Source organism: Camelus ferus, chromosome 5 (genome assembly GCF_009834535.1).
Source record: "Camelus ferus isolate YT-003-E chromosome 5, BCGSAC_Cfer_1.0, whole genome shotgun sequence".
Taxonomy (NCBI): Eukaryota; Metazoa; Chordata; class Mammalia; order Artiodactyla; family Camelidae; genus Camelus; species Camelus ferus.
Genome location: NC_045700.1, coordinates 27,849,877 through 27,868,847, shown reverse-complemented (window position 1 = coordinate 27,868,847; position 18,971 = coordinate 27,849,877). Strand labels below are relative to the sequence as shown.

General features: G+C 36.0%; 1 protein-coding gene across 5 annotated transcripts in view; it reads right to left on the bottom strand.

The window, feature by feature from the left end:
• The window catches only part of MBD5 (methyl-CpG binding domain protein 5), a 121,517-nt gene that overhangs the window by 24,981 nt on the left and 77,565 nt on the right, over window positions 1-18,971 (bottom strand). For 4 of the 5 annotated variants that reach the window (XM_032479410.1, XM_032479411.1, XM_032479409.1 and 1 more), the window contains 3 exons: window positions 8,480-9,505; window positions 6,671-6,879; window positions 2,086-3,294 (listed from right to left, as the gene is read on the bottom strand). In XM_032479410.1, the coding sequence (XP_032335301.1) occupies window positions 2,086-3,294; window positions 6,671-6,879; window positions 8,480-9,505 (2,444 nt within the window). The remainder of the gene's footprint in view (window positions 1-2,085; window positions 3,295-6,670; window positions 6,880-8,479; window positions 9,506-18,971) is intronic. The other variant, XM_014561712.2, reaches the window with a different exon arrangement.

Sequence of the window (18,971 nt, the reverse complement as noted above, 5' to 3'; positions counted from 1 at the left end):
GGCCTTCCTTTGTTTTGTGAACAATAGGAGGGGGAAAAAAGCACTTGTGAAGTAGTACTTTGTTTTCTAATGTGCAAAAGTGAAGTAGTCCTAAAAAGACCAGAGGTTTCAAAAAATGTTAAGTGCCCTAGAGCTTTTAAGGCTGTTATACCTTGCTTTTTAATGATATATAAATATTTCATGTGATATCATTAATATTTTATTATATATTTTCAGTTTTTCACCTCTAAATGTCTGCTTTCAATTATTTCTTCTGATTCACTAAAAATGTTTTTAGTGTATCTTTATATCAAGGTTTTGATATCAAAGTTTTGATACAAAATTACAGTGTCAGCCATTGGGAGGGAGGATATTTGAATTTACAGAAAAATTTTATGTTCCCTATTAGGAATCCATCTATTGTCTATAATGAGGGAGATGAATCTGGATTTTTGAAACATTTGTTATTATTTCATAGTGACTGAAAATCTGTTGCTTATTTAAATAAAGCAAAATAAATGTTTCATGGACTCTTAGATAATGATTTTTTTTTAAGTGCATCTTCCTAAACATCAGTGATGAACTCAGTCTCAGGAGTTTGCTAACAGACTAAGCAGAGGATTAGGACCACTGCTTAATGGGAAATGTGTTAAAACTACATACCTTTATTCTCCTGAGGACATAAAAAGATATTTAGACAAGGCATTTAGGACAGGAAGAATGTTTCCAGGAAAGGGAGGCCAGCCATAATCTTTTCGTTAGTTAAGCTTTTTTTTTGTAAAATGGCACATAAAAAAGACTTTGTTTCATTTGCACAGAGATTATAAAACAGCTCAATGTCTACATCCTGTATTTGTAGCAGTTCCATTTATATCATAAAAACCCAATTTTGCTGTTTCTAATTACTTTTTGAATAAACTGTCAAAAATATTTAGGTTTATCAACCTAAAGAATGTTTGTCTGGTCTCAGAGAGATTAGAGAATAAAATGTTTTGTGAATAGGAGTATGGAATTCATTTTCTTATCAAACATAGAAACATTATGCCTAGAGTGTACCCTGACAAGTATATATTAGGCATTATAAGCAACAGGTTTAAGGACCTCCCGGTCATTTGGAGAAAGACAATCCTTTTATTGTGCTGGCAAAAATGCTTTTGGTTTCCTGCCATTAAACCTAAGTGCCAGTGGAGGTTTGAGCAGAGTTGAAATAGTTTTATACAATATACTCTTTAAGAGAATAATATATATCTGTAAGAGGAAGTTTTACTTCCTAAGGAGAAGAAAAATTACATGTTTCTTGATCATATGTGGGGAATGTGCATTATTATCTCCTCCTGGTCAGGCATAAATTTTTCTATCTACTTTAAACATTCTGCATATTTCTTGCCTAGTGAGTCAATTCTACCAATTGTGAGGGGGGAGAAAAGCCCAGAAGACCCCTACTAATTTCTTCTAAATTGAATGGTAGTTTCATGGAGAAGTTTTCATTTAATTTATGTGATCAGATTGTGTTAAGTAGAACCAGACTATGGGGTTAAACATTCCCATATGTTATAAAGACCCAGAACTTTTCCTGAAAGGAGACACTATTCTGAACTCAGATGTTACCTGCTGCTTCCAGAAATGGCTGCAACTCCATCCCAATTTTACCCTCTCCCCAGCTCTATATGTCACATGTCATCATCTGGGAGAGATGCAGTCCCCTGGCACTTACTGTCATCTGGGAAGACCCCTACCTCTGCCACACTGCTGGATTCCAACAACCACCAGGTTTTTTTCCCGAGTCATTGCTGCTTGCCTTCATTCTCTGTGTATGGATGAAGAATTAGGCACATGCAGGGAAGGAAGGCAAAGTTAATAAAATTCTGGAAATCTGGTTCCTGGGTTAGAGCCACCCTAAGCCCTAGTGGGATCTACAAATGCTTCACAACTCACCCCTTGACGACATGACATTTTGGGGACTATAACCATCCCCTCTTCATTTTATGCTCCAGAAGTTTGTGAGACCTCAATGAGTCATGAAGAATCCAAAGTGATGACAACCAAAAATAATAATTGATATCTGAACAAAGGTTAATATTTGACAATGGATAAAGATTGGTATACCTTCCTGTCCTCGGGGCTTTGTTGACAAGAATTGTGAACGTCGTCTTCTCTTACTAATTTTCCAGGCCAGGAAGTCAGTCCTTTGATTTGGCCCCAGACCAAGTCGCCAACGTTGAACGTCCTTGGCCTGTAATGTATCAACTCATTTGAAGAGGGGGAGTCTGGATTCCTTAGGTCATCTTCACTACTAATGCTTTTAGCGTCTGAAGGACTAGGTACACACCCATTAATGCTTTTGGCATTAAAGTCTCCATTGTAATGGATGTAGTCTTTGACCAGAGAACTTTCCAAGCTATTTGAGGAGCTTGGAGATTGCTCCTCCAGGACCAGGTCTTGCTTTGTGGTGCTCAGCAGCTCTCCAAAGCCCCGACTCTGTCGAGGTCTGTTCCCATTAATGTGTGCACATCTTTCCACAGTGTTCTCTAGTCTCTCCTTAAAACTCATCATAGTTCTTTTGTAGTTATTATACCTGAAGTTTTCTTCCAGAATTTTATCCCCTTGACAGTTTCTTGGTGGTAACAATATTGGGTGCTGTTCCCCAGGAAGAAATGGCAGTGCAGAGATGTTGTTGGGCCTTTCGTGACAAGGACTACTGTGGATATGGCCTGGATGATCTAAAAATTCCTCACACTTCCACCTGTTTCTCTCCCCTCTGGGGCTTTGCTCCCCATCCCACTGCTTTTTAGATGCATGGCAACTTGCCGACTTGAAATACTCAAACCCATCTCCTTCGTTGGAGTTTTTCCCATGGTCCATGTTGCTGGGCAGCCGAGCCCCTCTTGCGTTCCTCAGCCGACCATCATGATCGACACTGCCCATGTTTCGTCCATGAATGACTGCACTGACAGCACTGGGGAGACTTAATGGGTCACCAATCGAAGCAGTGAAGGCACTCATGGCACTCAGAGCTGGAATGGGGCTGATCTGAGTTGTACTGTTGACTGCAGTGGTGATCACAACCTGCATTCCTTTGCTGGCTGCATCAACAACAGCTTTGTAAATAGCATCCACAGAAGCATCACCCTGGCCACCCATAACAAGGCCATCCTTCACTTGCTGACCAAGAGATGGGTCAATCCGCGGTTGCAACTCACAAGGTGTATCTTGGAAAGGTGGAAGTGTAGTGTTTGGATTTTCAGGCAGTGCTGTGAGCCCTGGCTGAGTGCTTATTCTTTTGTTTAGGAGAGCTGCATCTTCCTGCATTCTCACCTTAAAGAAATAGACAAGAAGCAGTGAGAGAAAGAGAAAAAAATTTTAAGATCTCAAAGAGAAAGACCATAATTTTAGGATTTATCAGAAGACAAACAAATATAAGAAGGAAGAAAATAGAACAAGACTCAAAAATGAAATTAAAAGTCACTCTCTACAGAAAGGCTTATGTCTTCATCATATTTGGGTACTGTTTCTTTGATTGAAATCATGTAACAGATTTTTTAAAAATCATCATTACTAAACATTCTCTAGAAAAATTAAAGTTCATGTGGTTGGACACAAAATGTTTCCAGGTGATGACTCTATGTTTTTAGTGTCATTACAGGTTTTGCAACTTGAGATTCGAAGAGAGAAACAAGTCCTTCACCAGTGCTGCTCAAATTATAAAGGGAACCAGATTTTGAAAATGATTTCTAACTCACTGATATTTCTACTGAACTAAGTGAAATATAATCTAAAATAAAACAAAATACGTATACTCCTTTCTTAACAATAAAATATTTCTGATATGACGCTAACTTTTTGAAGTCTTTAGATAGGGTAGTAACATCTACTCTCAACCTTATGAGGCCACTGGCTGAGGGACACCCTGATGCTGTTAACAGTGAAGATGGCTTTCTATAGAAGTGACTCTCAATTGGGAAGAGGTGAAGGGAGGGAATGCCCACCAGGAAAGAATATCAATGCTCAGGACAGGAATGATGAGTGCAGTTTGAAAAAGTCCACAGGTTATTCTAATTTCACCAACCCCAGCTAAGAATTGTGGCTCCAGATCCTTGATACTTCAGATTTTTCGCCTCAAAGGTCACTCTCTTCTTGACTTTACATTCTTCCCTACTAAACCAGAACCTGGGATCCATCAGCACATAACTACTCTCTTGCCAGTCTCCCCTTGTCTACATCCACTAGATAGTTTCCCAATCTTGGATCAATTTAACTGCCTGCCTCATCTAACTTTATTTACCGTGAGGATGCTGACTACCCATCCATAAGAAATTAATGGCTTCCAATCACAGCTAGGGGCCTATGTTCTCACTGATTCTGTGATCTTCTCCTTAGGTATCTCTCCTCTTCACAGTATTCAAATCTTTATCTACTTCCTCAAGCCAGCTGCTAGACCATTCCCTACACTCTTCTTAGTCGTTAACCTTACTTAGCAGAGAAAATGGAGTTCACAGGGTAAGAATTTTCATAATTTTTATGCCCTGCTACTCCCTGGCAGCACACAGTTTTCAGTTCCCCATCCTGTGCTGCTTCCCAGTGTAAGTGGAGCCCCTTTGCTCTCTGAGAGTAAGTCCTTGGTTTATCCTCTGGATCCCAAGTCCCTCCTCAGGGATTCTGCGTTATCTATTATCCCTTCTCTCCTTTATGTTCAGTCTCTTCCACTTCTTTTTGGTCTCTTTCCTTTAGCATTCTACTATGTGCATGGCTTCCACATTTCAAAAGGTTGCATTCAACCTATTCCTGCCTTGGGGCAACTACTTTATTTCTCTTATGTTCCTCATAGTTGAGTTTTTGAAAGACTAATCCACACTCTTTAATTCCTAACCTTTTTCATCCTTCCATCCACTGCATTCTGGCTCATGCTCCCACCACTCCACCAAAACTGCATTCCACCAAGTCACTGGTGCTATTCTAACCGCTGACTCTAATGGATTCCCCTCAGGCTTTATCTACTCGTTTGCTCAGTGACATGGTTACGCACTTCCTCTTCTCTTCTAAATTATTTTATTTTGAGACACAGATGAATATTTTCTCATTGTCAAAAAAGAGAAAAGTTTTCTTCATCACTATTCCCTACCCAAACCTATACTTCTGTACCCCATTCGATACCATTTTTTTCTCAGAAGTAATCAATTCTGGAGTGCATCCTTGCAGACTGATTTTTAATACATTGAAGTGTGTAGGTGTGTATCTAGTTTCCCTTCTTTCTTTCAGTCCTTCCTATCTCTCTTCTTTCTCTCACATAAATGGTATTGTATTTTAGTATTGTTCTAGGACACTACAGTATTGGAATTTTGCAATCTTGCAAGTCTCTCCATATCAGATTGTATAAATCTACCCAATCTGTTAAACTACTAGGTAGATGGATATAGCATAACATATTTAACTACTTTCCTATTGATTGTATAAGTGATTTCTAATTTTTGACACCACAAAGCAGGTGGTAATAACCATTCTGGATTGTGACCTTTTGTTCACATTTGAGGATTTCTCCAAAATAGACACATAAAAGTTGAACTGGGTCAAAGGAGATATATATAATTTATATAAATACATATATTTTAAAACTGATAACTATCAAATTACTCTCCAAAAGGACTGCATGATGATACAATCAGACCAACAGTATATCTGAAAGAATCCATTTCCCCACACCACCGTCAGCAAAGGATATCATCAATCTGATGGATATATTAATGTTGTAATTTGTATAACTCTTACTATTCTTTCCATGTTTATTACTAATTTTTATCTAATTTTCTCTGAATTGTCTGTTCGTTTCTATTGCTCATTTTTCTAATCAATTATCTTTTTTTCTTCCAGATTGATAGGTGCTCTTTTTATATTTTGAATGGAAATTACTTGCTATTGTTATGTAAGTATTTTCTGCCAGGTAGCCCACTTCCCTTTAACTTTGTTTAGAATACCTTTGATCATTCAGATTTAAAAAAAAAAATTTATTTTGGGGAGTAGGTAATTAGGTTTGTTTGTTTGTTTGTTTGTTTTTTAGAGGAGGTACTCAGGATTGAACCCAGGACCTCATGCATGCTAAGCATGTAGACTACCACTGGAGCTATACCCTCCCCCTCAGATTTTAAAAAGTTTTATGTATTCAACTCTGTTACCTCTTCTCTTTTTGACTTCTTGGTTGTGTGTCTTGCTGACAGAGCCTTCTCTACCCCAATATTATTTTAAAAATCTTCTGTATTTTCTTCGTGCATTTATTTAGTGTTACATTTTCCATCCAACTCCTTAGCCTATCAGGAATTTATTCAGTTTGTAGAACTAAAAGACGATCACGTATCTGAAGCCAGGGAGAGAGTGGTGAGAGCTGGGGCTAGAGAGTGAGGCAAGGTAAGCATATTAAAGATGTAGATTTTAATCATGGGAACACAGGGAAACCACAAAAGGGTTTAAGAAAGTAACATGATTTACTAACAGCTCTAACAGAACCACTGAGATGCTCCAGGCAAAATAAAATAAACTTCACACAAAAAACTGGAATGTTTAACAATATCCGTTACTGAGAAATAATAGTCAGTAGAGGTAAAAAGACATATAACCTCCTTCTTTTGTCTCTTCTTCCAAAATAAGTAAAGTAAGTAGTAGACATTGTTTTCTACTAAAGCAACCCAGGAAAGGAGAGTACCTGAAAGTTCTGAAACAGACAAGCCATGGGGTTATTGTTAGCTGGGCAAGGAATTGTGGACTGTCCTTGAAATGCCTGGAGGTTCTGGTACCCCTGAAGAAGCTGCTGCTGTTGTTGACTTGGAGGAAACATCTGATTGTTGTTTAACAGCGACTGTAGATGAGTCAGTTGGTGGTTATTCAAAGTATTGTTAATTGAGGACATGTCACCTATAGTTTGAAAAACATAAAACATAAGTCAATGTGATTCTTTGGAGGTCCTATGCCTATCTTTGTTGAGGATTCCTGAAACAAAAACTAAAAACTAGACTTACATGGTAATTCTTTTCTCTTTTTCTCCTCAAAGTCTTACTAAATGGTAAGGAAAGAGTAGTTTTGTTATTTAATTTCATCTTTCATAATTAGTGCTTTGATTTTGTATCATGGAGAGACTAGTTAGTCTTTGGTCTATCCACTAGCCAATCCTTATATATTGATCTTCAGTCTTACAGAATTCCTTGAAACTGTTGTTATTAGAGCACCTACAATTAAAGGTTGAAATTAGTCCTAAATGCCTTAGCAATCCTAGGTATTTGATAAGATGGTTAAAACAAGTGGGTCTGATCAGGTGGTGTTTACAAAATTTGGTTTTTAAGCCACAATCGTCAAAACTACCACCAAATAAAATCAGATTTGGTCTAGAAACATGTATTTTATTTTTAAGTAGAAGATTGCTGTTTACCTAAAATTAAAATTGTAAAGAAAGCTAATAATATAAAAGAATTCATTGCCATAATCATTAAAAATAAATATTATATAATTAGGGTTAGTTAACAACTAAATTTATATTCAAAATTCAAAATTAACTTGTTTTGAAATTACTTTGAAATTATTTTGAGGATAATGTCATAGAAATTGTCCTATAACTTGAAATATGTAACTCTGTAATGCTTTTTAGATTACTTAACTACACTGATCTCAGTGCCAAATAGAACTAATTAAACTATATTATAAAGGCTTCCATGAAATCTGGAAACATATTTTTTTTTACATATTGAAGATGCCCTTGACAATATCATACATATTTGCCCATGTTTCCAGGCTTTATGGACACCATCTCTGTATTGTCTATTACAGTTACCTGTATCTATCAGTTGCATATACTTGACATTATTTTCTAACGTTTTGGTGATAAAATAATCTACCTAAAATTTTTTTTGTTTTTAAGCCACAAAGTTCTAAAGAATAATACTGTCAGAGAAATTCTAGCAGTAGCTGTTGGGGCTGTCTGTTTCCTTGAACTTAGGCGAACTTGAACTTTGAATGTTTTTATGCCTTGTTTCTTATTTTGCTGGATAAGCATTTAGTTTTGTTTATTTAGGGATCACCTGGAAAAACACTTCCTCAAACTGTTTTCATCCACAGTGCAGCTGCTCATACTAACCCTGTGATGCCACACCAACTAAAATTCAAATAAATGTTATTTTTAAGGTGTACCTGTGCTTTATTATTTGAAAAATAAGACTCTACTTGGCTTAAGAGAATGATAGGTAGGTTAGGTTTAGGTGGCATCAGAATTAGGAGATTAAGGAGAAAGCAGATTAAAATGGTATTTAGTATTGCTAGAATAAAGGAAAAGGAAAAAGCCATTTTCATGTTTGTATAACTATGGTTGTGTGTGGGTGTTATTATATTTAGTTCCTTAAGCAAGCTGTGACATAACAAAAACATTTTTAAAAATAGTGTGACAAAATGGAGTTTTTTTTAAAAGGAGAAAATAGAATTAGAAAAGCGTTTCTTTTGTAAAAATTTGTGAAAAAATTTAACTTACCAAGCAGACCTGTCCCCAGTAGAGGGTTAAGTAGCTGTGGCACCACAGAGTTACTGTTGAGTTTAGCTGGACCAGGTGGATTCCCAGCATTATTAGATATATTCAGCAATGTTTCTGCCATTGACACCACTGCTGTCCCACCAAGTGTTGAGACAGTCAGTGCTGCCACTGCTGATGATGTAGTGGTTGTGGTAGTGGTTGCCTGAGAAGAAGTTGCTATGGAAACCTCTGGATGATTAGTGGTGTTGGCCGATGCTGAGTTCAGGATACCTCCCAACAGCTGGGGATTCAAGGCCATTAATCCTGAGGCCCCAGTGACAGCTGGGAGGAACAGGGGGTTAAAAGTAGTGTCACTGCCTGCAAAGCTTGGTAAAGGGTTCCCCAGGGGGCTGGTTAAAAGGGTCTCAGCTCGGCTGTTCTCTGACTGATTGCTTGGCAAATGGTCTGATGGGGCTGTCATCTGTGTTAATGAGAGTAAAGGGGTATTTTGCTGTTGCAAAAGATCTGAGATGGTCAGATTGAAAGATGGCAGGGGAAGCATGGCAGCTGCGTGGGCTTGGTTCTGAAGCAGGGCTGCTAAGAGTTGAAAGCGAACAGGCTGCAATACCTGCCCATCCATGTCACCGGAGAGAAAAGCTAAAGCAGCGTTTACATTCGGGTTGAGAAAACCTAAAGAGTGGAGGTTGATCTCAGACTTGCCTTCTCCTGCTGAAGGCTGGAGGATATTTAATAGATTCTGGTTTAGGAGATGCTGTTGATTCACTGGCAAAGAGATAGGTAGAGAACTGAGGAGGCTGGGGTTCAAGGGGTGTGGAAGATGGTTGTTTGAAGTGCTGTTGGATGGAAAATGAAGTGCGTGCTCCTGGCCAACAAAAGGAAAATCACTCCCAATGGGCAGCTGACTCTGCAGTGGGTTTCCAGCTGCGGTGGTGACTATGACGCCATCTTGAAGAACAGATGTGGTCTTTGTGATGGCGGGGTGGTTGGTACCAGCTATGGCTATGGAAGATGATAGTCCTGAACCGCCTAAAATAAAGGGAAACAAAACCACTTGTTAATTATGGATGTTAAGGAAGACTACTCCATAAAACTACATTGAGATAAATTTCAATTAATTTGTTACATCATCTTTGTAGTTTATAACCAAATTAATTGTAATTAGAGATGATTTGACATGTTAATGAAACTTTAACTTCATACTTCCTAACCTACTTTGAACATAAACATATTGAAAAAGTTTAGCACATTAAGAAATAGCTGTTCCTAACTATCAAATATCTTGTTTTCCATAGCTGGACAAGGTGAAGATGGGAGAATCTGTGTTGTAGTTCATTCAACTGGGGACAAAAAATAACAAGATTTTGTTTTTTAAAATATATTTTTACATTTTTTTTTAAAGTTCTTGGTCTTTATATATAATACTAGTACTTGCTTTTAATGGGAAAAACAAGCAGAATACGCATGAGAACACAAAACAGACAATAACAAGTACCTATGTAGGTAACTATTACTATTTTGGTGTATAGTTTTCTGGCCTTTTCCCACCTGTATGTGTATAGTACGCAGATTACATATATTTTTTAACAAAAACGGAATCATACTGTTTTGTAACTTTTTTTCATTTATCAATATATTGTGAATATCCTTTCATGTTAATGCATGTTAACTATAGGTCCATTTTACTAGTATCATGTATGGATATACCACAATTTAATCAACCCATAATTGTGGATATTTTTATCATTTATAGTCTCTTACTTTTGCAAGAAACACTATGATAAACATTCTTACTCACTCATTTTTGCCAATATGCTCAATTATTTTCTAAGGATAAATTCTTAAAAGTGGAATTCCAGGGACAAAGGGTTTACATATTTTTAAAGCTCTGGGTACACACTGTCAGACTGCCCTCCAGCGAAGTTGATCAATATACATTCAATTCACATTTCTATAAACAATATAGGTAGTGCTCATTTCTCTCACCAACACTGCATTTTATCATTATTTTTAAATCTTTGTCATTCTAATAGCAAAAAGATAATTTATACTCAAAGTCAGAACAGTCCTCACTCAAATAGCATTCTTAATCTTGAAAGTCCTGTGTATGCTAGACAGGAAAATTCAGGGAATTTAATCATAAAATTTTAATTGCTTATAATAATTGTATTAGTTGTTCTCAATCCAAGCTGCACAAAGAGTACCTGGAGAACGTAAGAACAAAGAAAGCAGTGTCTGGGCCCTATCCAAGACCAGCTGAAAACTCATCTCTCGGAGTACAGCCTGGGTAGCAGTATCCTTTGAAATCACCCTGGTGATCCAGACACACAAGGGGTGAGGTGGGAGAGTGAGAACCACATTCTGTTGAAAGGAATCTACATTCATTTTTTTTTGAATAATGTCTTACCCTAAAGAAATGCAGTTTTATATAATACATGCGTTTGGCAAATATTTATCATTATAAGCATATACATTTAATTTATTAAACTATTAAACATGTATACATTATAATGAACAATACCAGTTTTCCTGAAAATGTAAAATAATGCACTTTACTGCTGTAATATGCCATCGTAACAAACTTTATATTTGACCACGTTACCACTGAGGACTTGTCCAAATACACAGAAATGTTTCCATAGTTGAAATAGTAGTACAAATATAATGATCTATTCTTGTTTTCTCCTAACAGAATAAAGCGAGAATTTTTCCTTTTTGACATACAGACTTTGTATTAATATTTTTAATCATGTGGCATATGGATTGACCCGATTTACTGACTATCTGATAAAGTTTGGCATTTATATTTTGATTTTTTTCATCCTTATATAAAACACAGGGATGGACATCTTCCTGCATAATATACTTTCCTACCTTTGAATTTTTTCTAAGAAACGTTGGCATGATTATAGTGAGAATCAAAAATAGATAAATGAAAGGCTTGCAATGTGTAAAAGTATACAAATAAAAGCAGTTATCATTGTCATCATTATTGCTGACAGCTGTAATTCACTGTGGTGATGAGGTAACAGTAGTAAGTATAAATCATCATATCCAACACATGTATCTCTATAGCACGACCGCAATCTTTCCTAGCTGTTGTGGTCTACTTTTTTTTTGTTGTTTACAGTTCTCAGTGTTTCATTCAAAGGAGGAAATAAAATGCTGAAGTAGTCATACGGTATACAATTCTTTAAATATTAATTCAGATTTGTAATAAAACAATCAACACCTTAAACATTTCATTGCTTCTCAAATCTTGCTATTTCCATAAATAGGTACTGTGCTTTGTTTGCTTTTGGAAGCCATATTTTTAAACAAGTTAATAAAAAAACTCTTATTTACTAATAATCACCATTTGTGGCCTTTTTCCTATCTGCTAAATAACAATGACATATTTAAATATACAGACCACCATTTCTCTAATCAAATACTCTAGTGTGCAAATGACAATGCTTTGTAGATGAAGGACTTCTTTAGAGGTTATTATTCTTTTATCTTTATTTTGTAAGAGAGAAACATCCATATTTAGGATTCATAAAACTAACCATTTGGGGACATTATTCTAAAGTTCTCCATCTAAATATTCTTGAGGAATGACAAGAGAAATATAGTTACTCTGGGTATATTTTTGCATCACAAACAAGAAGGTGGTGAATAATACAAGCTTCTTAATGATAATATGTGGATCAAGGCCTATTTTTTATTTTCTCTAATTTTCAACACATCAATTCAACAATCAAGTATATTCTGATGAACAAAAGGGTAGAAATGGTGACACAAAACAATCAACCAACAACAACAAAAACACAACAGCCTGCTCTTTCTTTCCAGAACTTAGAGTTTAGGCAATGTGATAAACATACAGATCTCCCAGTCTCTCTCAAATATACATTTATTGAGAGCTTATTACGAACCAGGAAATGTTAAAGCTCTTTGCCTACAGCTAGTGTAACTACAGTGCAATGTGCTAGGAACTGTAGCAGGTTTATAACAAGGGGGCAACTGTAAAACTGAAGGTGTCAGGAAAAATGAAGCAAGTGATAACATTTGATCTGGGATTTGAGAGTGGAACAGCAGATAGAAAGTGCTTTTAGCAGAAGCAAAGCAATTTTTTTTTTCCAAAAAGGAGATAACAAAGTGCATGGAGGGTAACAGTGTCCTATGCATGCTCAAAACAAAGAACTATGACTGAAAATATTGTATGCTGCTTTCCCACACACCCCAGCCCTCTCACTCATGGTTAAGCTTGCTGCCTTAGATAAACAGTGAAGAAATTTCAAATCATCTTTCTAAACCATTTAAGGTAAGGATCACTTCTTATTTCCCTCTGTATTTCCAAGACCTAAGAGTCTCTAACACGTGGTTAGCATTCAATAAATGCTGGTTGAATCAATCTATTAAGATTGTAAAACTTACATTCAACTTCTAGAAATCAAATCATTGATGCTGGGTGTGTGTGGCAGGTGTGTATGGGGAAAAGGAGGTAATACAACCCATTTGTTGAGAAAGTGAGAACAGACCCTCTATAGTACTGGTCCAATGCCAGGAGACAAGGCACACTGGAAAGGAGATGGCCGGACGATGACAAGTTACTTTAGAAGACTCCCAGGTGTACCAAGGAGTTAAAATGACTAAAGGGGAAGAAGTCCATTCCAAGGTATTCTGAGCTCTTAAAGTCACTCATTAATGCTTGGGGTCAATTGAAAGAGGGTTGAATTTTTATAGCTCAAGGGAAATTGTAAATTGCTTATTTCTGAACCACTTAGTCTTAAATAGGCATTCTCTGGTGAACTTACTTCATAGTTCTGCATAAAACCCATCATCTGTTGAAGTAGGTGGGCAAAAATGTTTTCTTAAAGCTGATTGTTTTTTTGGAGGTGAGCAGCCAAGATGTTTTGTGCTTAATCTAATGAAAGAGGTAGTTAAAAAAAAAGTTTAAAAGAATTAAAAAAAAAAAACAAAAAAACCCCAAACTATTCACTAAACATTTAGCAGTTAAATAACCAAAAGGCAGCTGGGAGCCTGGAACAAGTTAGTAAGTTGGAGACCTTTAATTGGAAAAAATGATCATTTCACACCAGCCAGCAGCACCATGAACTGGCATAATTTCTTTTTCTCATTGTTTCTGTTGCTTTTAAAAAAGTAGGAAAGAAGACTGCAAAGCCAGCCAAGTAAACTTTCCTGGTATGAGATCATGTGCTTAGACACCCAATCAGAGACTGAGATAGTCCAGTACAATGAGGAAACAACAGTGGTAGCTTTTCCAGTGGGACAGATTTCAAACTATAAACAGTATTCTTTACACACACATATAATTTATGATGTGTGTGTGTGGTTGTGTATGTGTGCATATACAGAAATAGCATCAGTATCTTTATAATGATTTTTAAAGAATATTTTCCTATTACTAAATCTCATTCTTAAGATGTTTTATCTGCTTCATTTTTAAAAAAAACTTTTCAAAACAAAGGTATGTCTACGTCTTTAGATTTCCCTTCTTTGTCACCAATATTCTTTGAGAAAAGTCACTGTTCGTGTAATGCTTGCTAAACTCTTTCACGGCTGGCCCTTGAATAATAATATTGTTGTACATGATTTTGTGTGTGTGTAAGAGAGCATAAAGCTTGTTCCAATTGACCAATAGGTGTTTTTAAAGTGTCATTATACTGGTTTGATCTACAGCTCCAATTATGAATAAATACTATTTAATGCTAGAAAACATTTTCTAAATTAATATGCCCAAATACTGATTTTTACCCATAAAAAATGTAAAAACCTAAGAAATAAATCATATAGAAGGCACTCCTTCACTATTTGACCTTTATCATTTGCTTTGGCAAGTATACTTTAATTGCAGTCAGGGTCAGTGGTAATCCTTAATAAAAATGAATGCTTCTAGAGACAAGAGAAAAATATCATGCCCTAGTGAGTCTAATGAATATAATTCACTTTTCAATCCCAAGGAAATAGTAAAATTTTCTCTCTATATTTAAAGGGTTGATTTAAGAAATTGGAAGATAACTTTTATGAGAAGTCTAGATCTTCCAACAAGATACAATTTTCTCGTGCCTTAGCAATGACATGGTAACATGTATTTACAAAAATATACCAATCTCTATCTTTGTGCCTTGGATCCTGATGTAAATTCCTAGCATTCCTTTACCAGGAGTAGGCAGGAAGCCCTAGGGACTAGTGGCTATTTGTTTTCCACAAGGAAGGGAGGGAGGGACCTAAAACTAAAGCATTTAGGAGAAAAATAAGAGGAGGAAGGGATCAATGGCAGTATCTAAAGAAATACTTTCCACTCTCATCAGGGCCAACCTCTGGGGTAAGAGGAAAGACCAGTGGAAGGGATGCTGCTTGAATCCTGGAATACGAGATCTGAGTGGTTATGACTGTATTGAGGAGGCCGGTCTTATGGTGGTAATGAAGTCAGACAAAAAAATGTGTTTTACTACTGATCATTTCTGCTTTCTTAATTAATACACAGAGTTACTCTGAAAAGTGTTGAAATGAAAAACATGCTTGAGATTTTTCACTGTTTCTCAAGTAACAAAGGTTTTTTGTTTTTTTTAAACAAATGCTCTTTATCACATTTTTCTTAATAGTTATTGTAAGGAAACGTTGAGAAAAGAGGTTAAGTCTCTCGCTTGGTAGGATTTCTGTTCTCTGAATGTGCTAAAACAACAGTTAAAATGCTCCATCCATCAATATTCCAACTGGAAATTTATCTCATTTTGTTTAATGAGCAGAGCAAGCTGAGTTTCTAGATTTTGACAGCTAGCATTGTATCCTTCCATTGTAGACTATTTTATCTGTGGTACACAGCACACACTAGGTACTCAGTAACTATTTGCTGAGTTAATTACCTCACGAGTATTCTAAGAGTGTTCAGACCTATTTGGGGCTGTAAAATCAATTTAGAATGCCCAACTAGTATATTTTGATAAATGAAATAGGAAAGAAAAAAAAAAAGAGTACATTGTATAGCTTGGGTATTATTTTGTAGAAACTGTTTCTGTTAACTTACATATATGAGTGCTGGGTCACGTTCTGTTAGCGGGTGATAAAATCATTTCAGTGAATCATGACTGTCGTAAAAAAAGAAACTAAGATAGGATGAGATAGAATGGGATCAAAAATGTCAGAGTGCATCACATGTAGTAAGTGTTTTCTTAGGAAACTTTTATTTGTTGTACATTAAAAACGTATCTCCAGTGAACTGTAATGCAAGCTAATTTCTTGCTCTGGTTAGAAGTTTAAAAAAAAAGTTTGGAAAACACTGCTTTAGGACCAAGCCTCTCAGTTGCTCAGCTCTGTGGGGGCTGGTCTATGGAGTTGTGCTCCAGGAAGCTTATTTATTAGACTATACTATGAGTGGTATCCCTGTGGAGCTGTACAGCACAGGCGCCCTGCTCTAGGGTATCTGTGATAAATACTACTCTCTTACCTATAGCCATGAGTCTTGGATAGATATTTAGAATTTCCCTGGACTAGCTCTCACCCCAGGATTATCTCAGCAACTCCTTCAGATTTCTGTTTGTCTAGCTCTATTTTTAATCTGTAAAAAGGTGAGTTGTTATTTTGAATTTGCAATAAGTATAATTCTTAGAAAATAATTTTTACTCTATTCTTTGCTTTGTCGGCATTAATGTTGCTTGATGTAAGTTCCTAGAAGATAAGAAGTTTACGATTTGATTTATTTAGTACTTCTGCATGTGAGAATGAAATCTATTTTGATGACACCATAGGAATATTTTTAAGCATTAATTTTAATGAGTCAAATTTTTGTAGAGTTAACATTACTGCCTAGAACTTGGGTACTTTTAGAAGCTGCTTCAATGTTTTTAGACCACTTGATTTTAGTAAATAATAGCTTAGGCATCTCCTAGGGAACTGAAAGATTTCTAGTGGTTTTACAAGTGAGCTTGGTGTATTACAATGGAATAAAATTCTTCCAATTTGCACACTGGGACAATTTATTTCTTGAAAGGTACAAAATAGATCATTGAATCAGCAAACATATCACACCACTCTGAGTTCTGTTACCACCTTTGATTACATAAACTCAATGTCTGAAGTCAAACATATTTTAACTCCTTCTTTTGTACACAAGGAATCATTAAACCTGGAATATGTAAACAAAGCAAGTGGTGTAACCCTGATATTAGGAAACCTTAAATAGCAAGACATTGTCTGTTGTAAAAATATCTTACAGCAAAGAAGAAATGGCTCACTTTGCAAAAATGTAACTAAAAGAATAGACATAGATTTTTATCACATAGTCAAGAATTTAATATAGTTTTGGTATTTGGTTAAAAAACAAGAGCAGAGGGCAACTTTCAACCTAGAAGCCTGTGCATCAATCAGATGAGGGATAAAATCTATGCATTAAAAAACGTGGGTGGAAATACTTTCAATAGCAACTATGATTAATTCAGTCACAACCTTAAAGGAGTCTCTGCCTTTCTTCACTCTACATTAGTCTATACAGGACTAGAAGATCATTTCACACAAACATCCCATATCCTGAGAGAGGTAACATATACAATAATCCACCCTGGAGCATTTTAATCTTGTTATCTTTTTGCACCTATAACCTCAAATGTAGGAAATGACAATTTCCCTTTATTTTCTTTACTGGTATGTTTTGAGAATAAATAAATACATAGAACGACAACAACAACAACAACAACAACAAAAAAACAAGCTTCTACTTTGCAGTATTTTATCCAAAGTGTTATTTTGTCTTCTCTAATTTTCTTATACCTACCATATCAATGGCTGCACTGAGTTTCAATCAAATGTATTTTGTGCTGAAAGAAAACACTTTTTTCCAGAGTTTAAAAAATATATATAAATATCCATGAGCACATATTTATTCATAGGTTTATTTATATTCTTGTTAGTCACTGTATATCTTTAAGAGTTAAGGCAAATAAATGAGTTATTTTCTCTTCTGGTACAAACTCATTCTCTGACTATAGTCCTCTCTGAAGAGGACTATATTTTCATGTGCTTAGAAGAGATGATTAAATGTTTCTTATTAGGAAAAAAAAATAAAACTCATTTTAAAGTGAAAAGGTTATATTTAATGACTTTATCAGTATTGAAGGAAGGTACGGTTCAGTTATTAACTGGTTAGCAGGATAGTCTAAATCTTTTTGCTTTTTTGAGAATTGTGAAAAGCCACAGGGCCAAGGAACGATGGGTTGTCATGTGGACACTGACATGGCTGGGTCCTCTGCAGAGGCCCAGGTTACTGGCATGAGTGTTTCTGTTCTCTGGTAAACATGAGGGCAGCAGTCAGAGGCCTGAGGAGGCATGGGCCTGATGAAATCTGCCAGTCAGGGGCACTTGATTTTGGATTCCTCCCTAAACCAAAACACCACGGGACACATGTTGGAACCACTTAAGTGCTGAAACTTGTCTCACTTCACAAACTGGAAGTTGCTTTAAATGTACACTACTGATGGATTTCAGAACATACCTGCATTCAGCAGTTTGAGTGTTTGGACTGAGAATCAGGAACCTTGGGGTTTGGTTGCCAGATCCACCAGAGCTTTGCTTTACAACTTGAGGAATGTCACCAAGTATCCTACTGGTCATTTTCTAAATCTGTTACATGGAAATATTAAACTTTTCTTGTCATTTTATATCTAAAAAGCTAATAGAAACCTGTAAACTTTACAATGAAAAGTGTTTAGAGAGCTTTAGTGGAAAAGCAATTTAAAAAACCCAAATAGAATTACTAAAACCTTGTACGTTCTTAAGTTTTACAAATGTTTTCTAAGAATTTAATATTTTTTATCATATATATTTATTTTTTACTATTTTTGTCTCCAATTCCCATATGGGAGTCCTACGGTATTTACATATAAGCCTAAAAAAATCAGTATTTGAGTTGTTTATGACAGAAAAACTCTGTTTAAAAGAAATTTCTGAAAATAAATAACCAATCAAATTAAATGTTTTCAGAGTGATTTCTGGTTTTAACATGTTTTCACTGAGGTCTTAGGGTAACATTTTTGAGCTGTTGCTTAGGAGAGTGGAAAAAAGGCACTGGATTGAGCAGAAGGTCACTTGAGTTCTGTCCAGCCTCCACTACCACAAGGAAGAGTTGGGCCATGTTACCTGGGCTCTCTTCCACCCTCACTGTGCTATCATGCTCAGAATGGCAGACTAGCATCTGCAAAGTCGCCCCCTTCAAAGGTCTGCTGACATATCACTCAATAGGAAACCCTTTTTATCTGAATAAGTGAGGTGATACAAGTTGATTTAAACAAAGGTTACCAAATCTGACACACAAATGAGGGGCAGCTCTCTTGATATTGTGGACATTTCATTGAGTGACACAAACATCCTAATTAATATACTAGGATATTAGAGTCCAAAGAGAGAAGGCAAAATAACTTGACTTTTGTCTAAAAGTGCATCAGAATTTTACATTAATTTTACAATTGCATCAATGTGCATTAATTCACTATCTGTT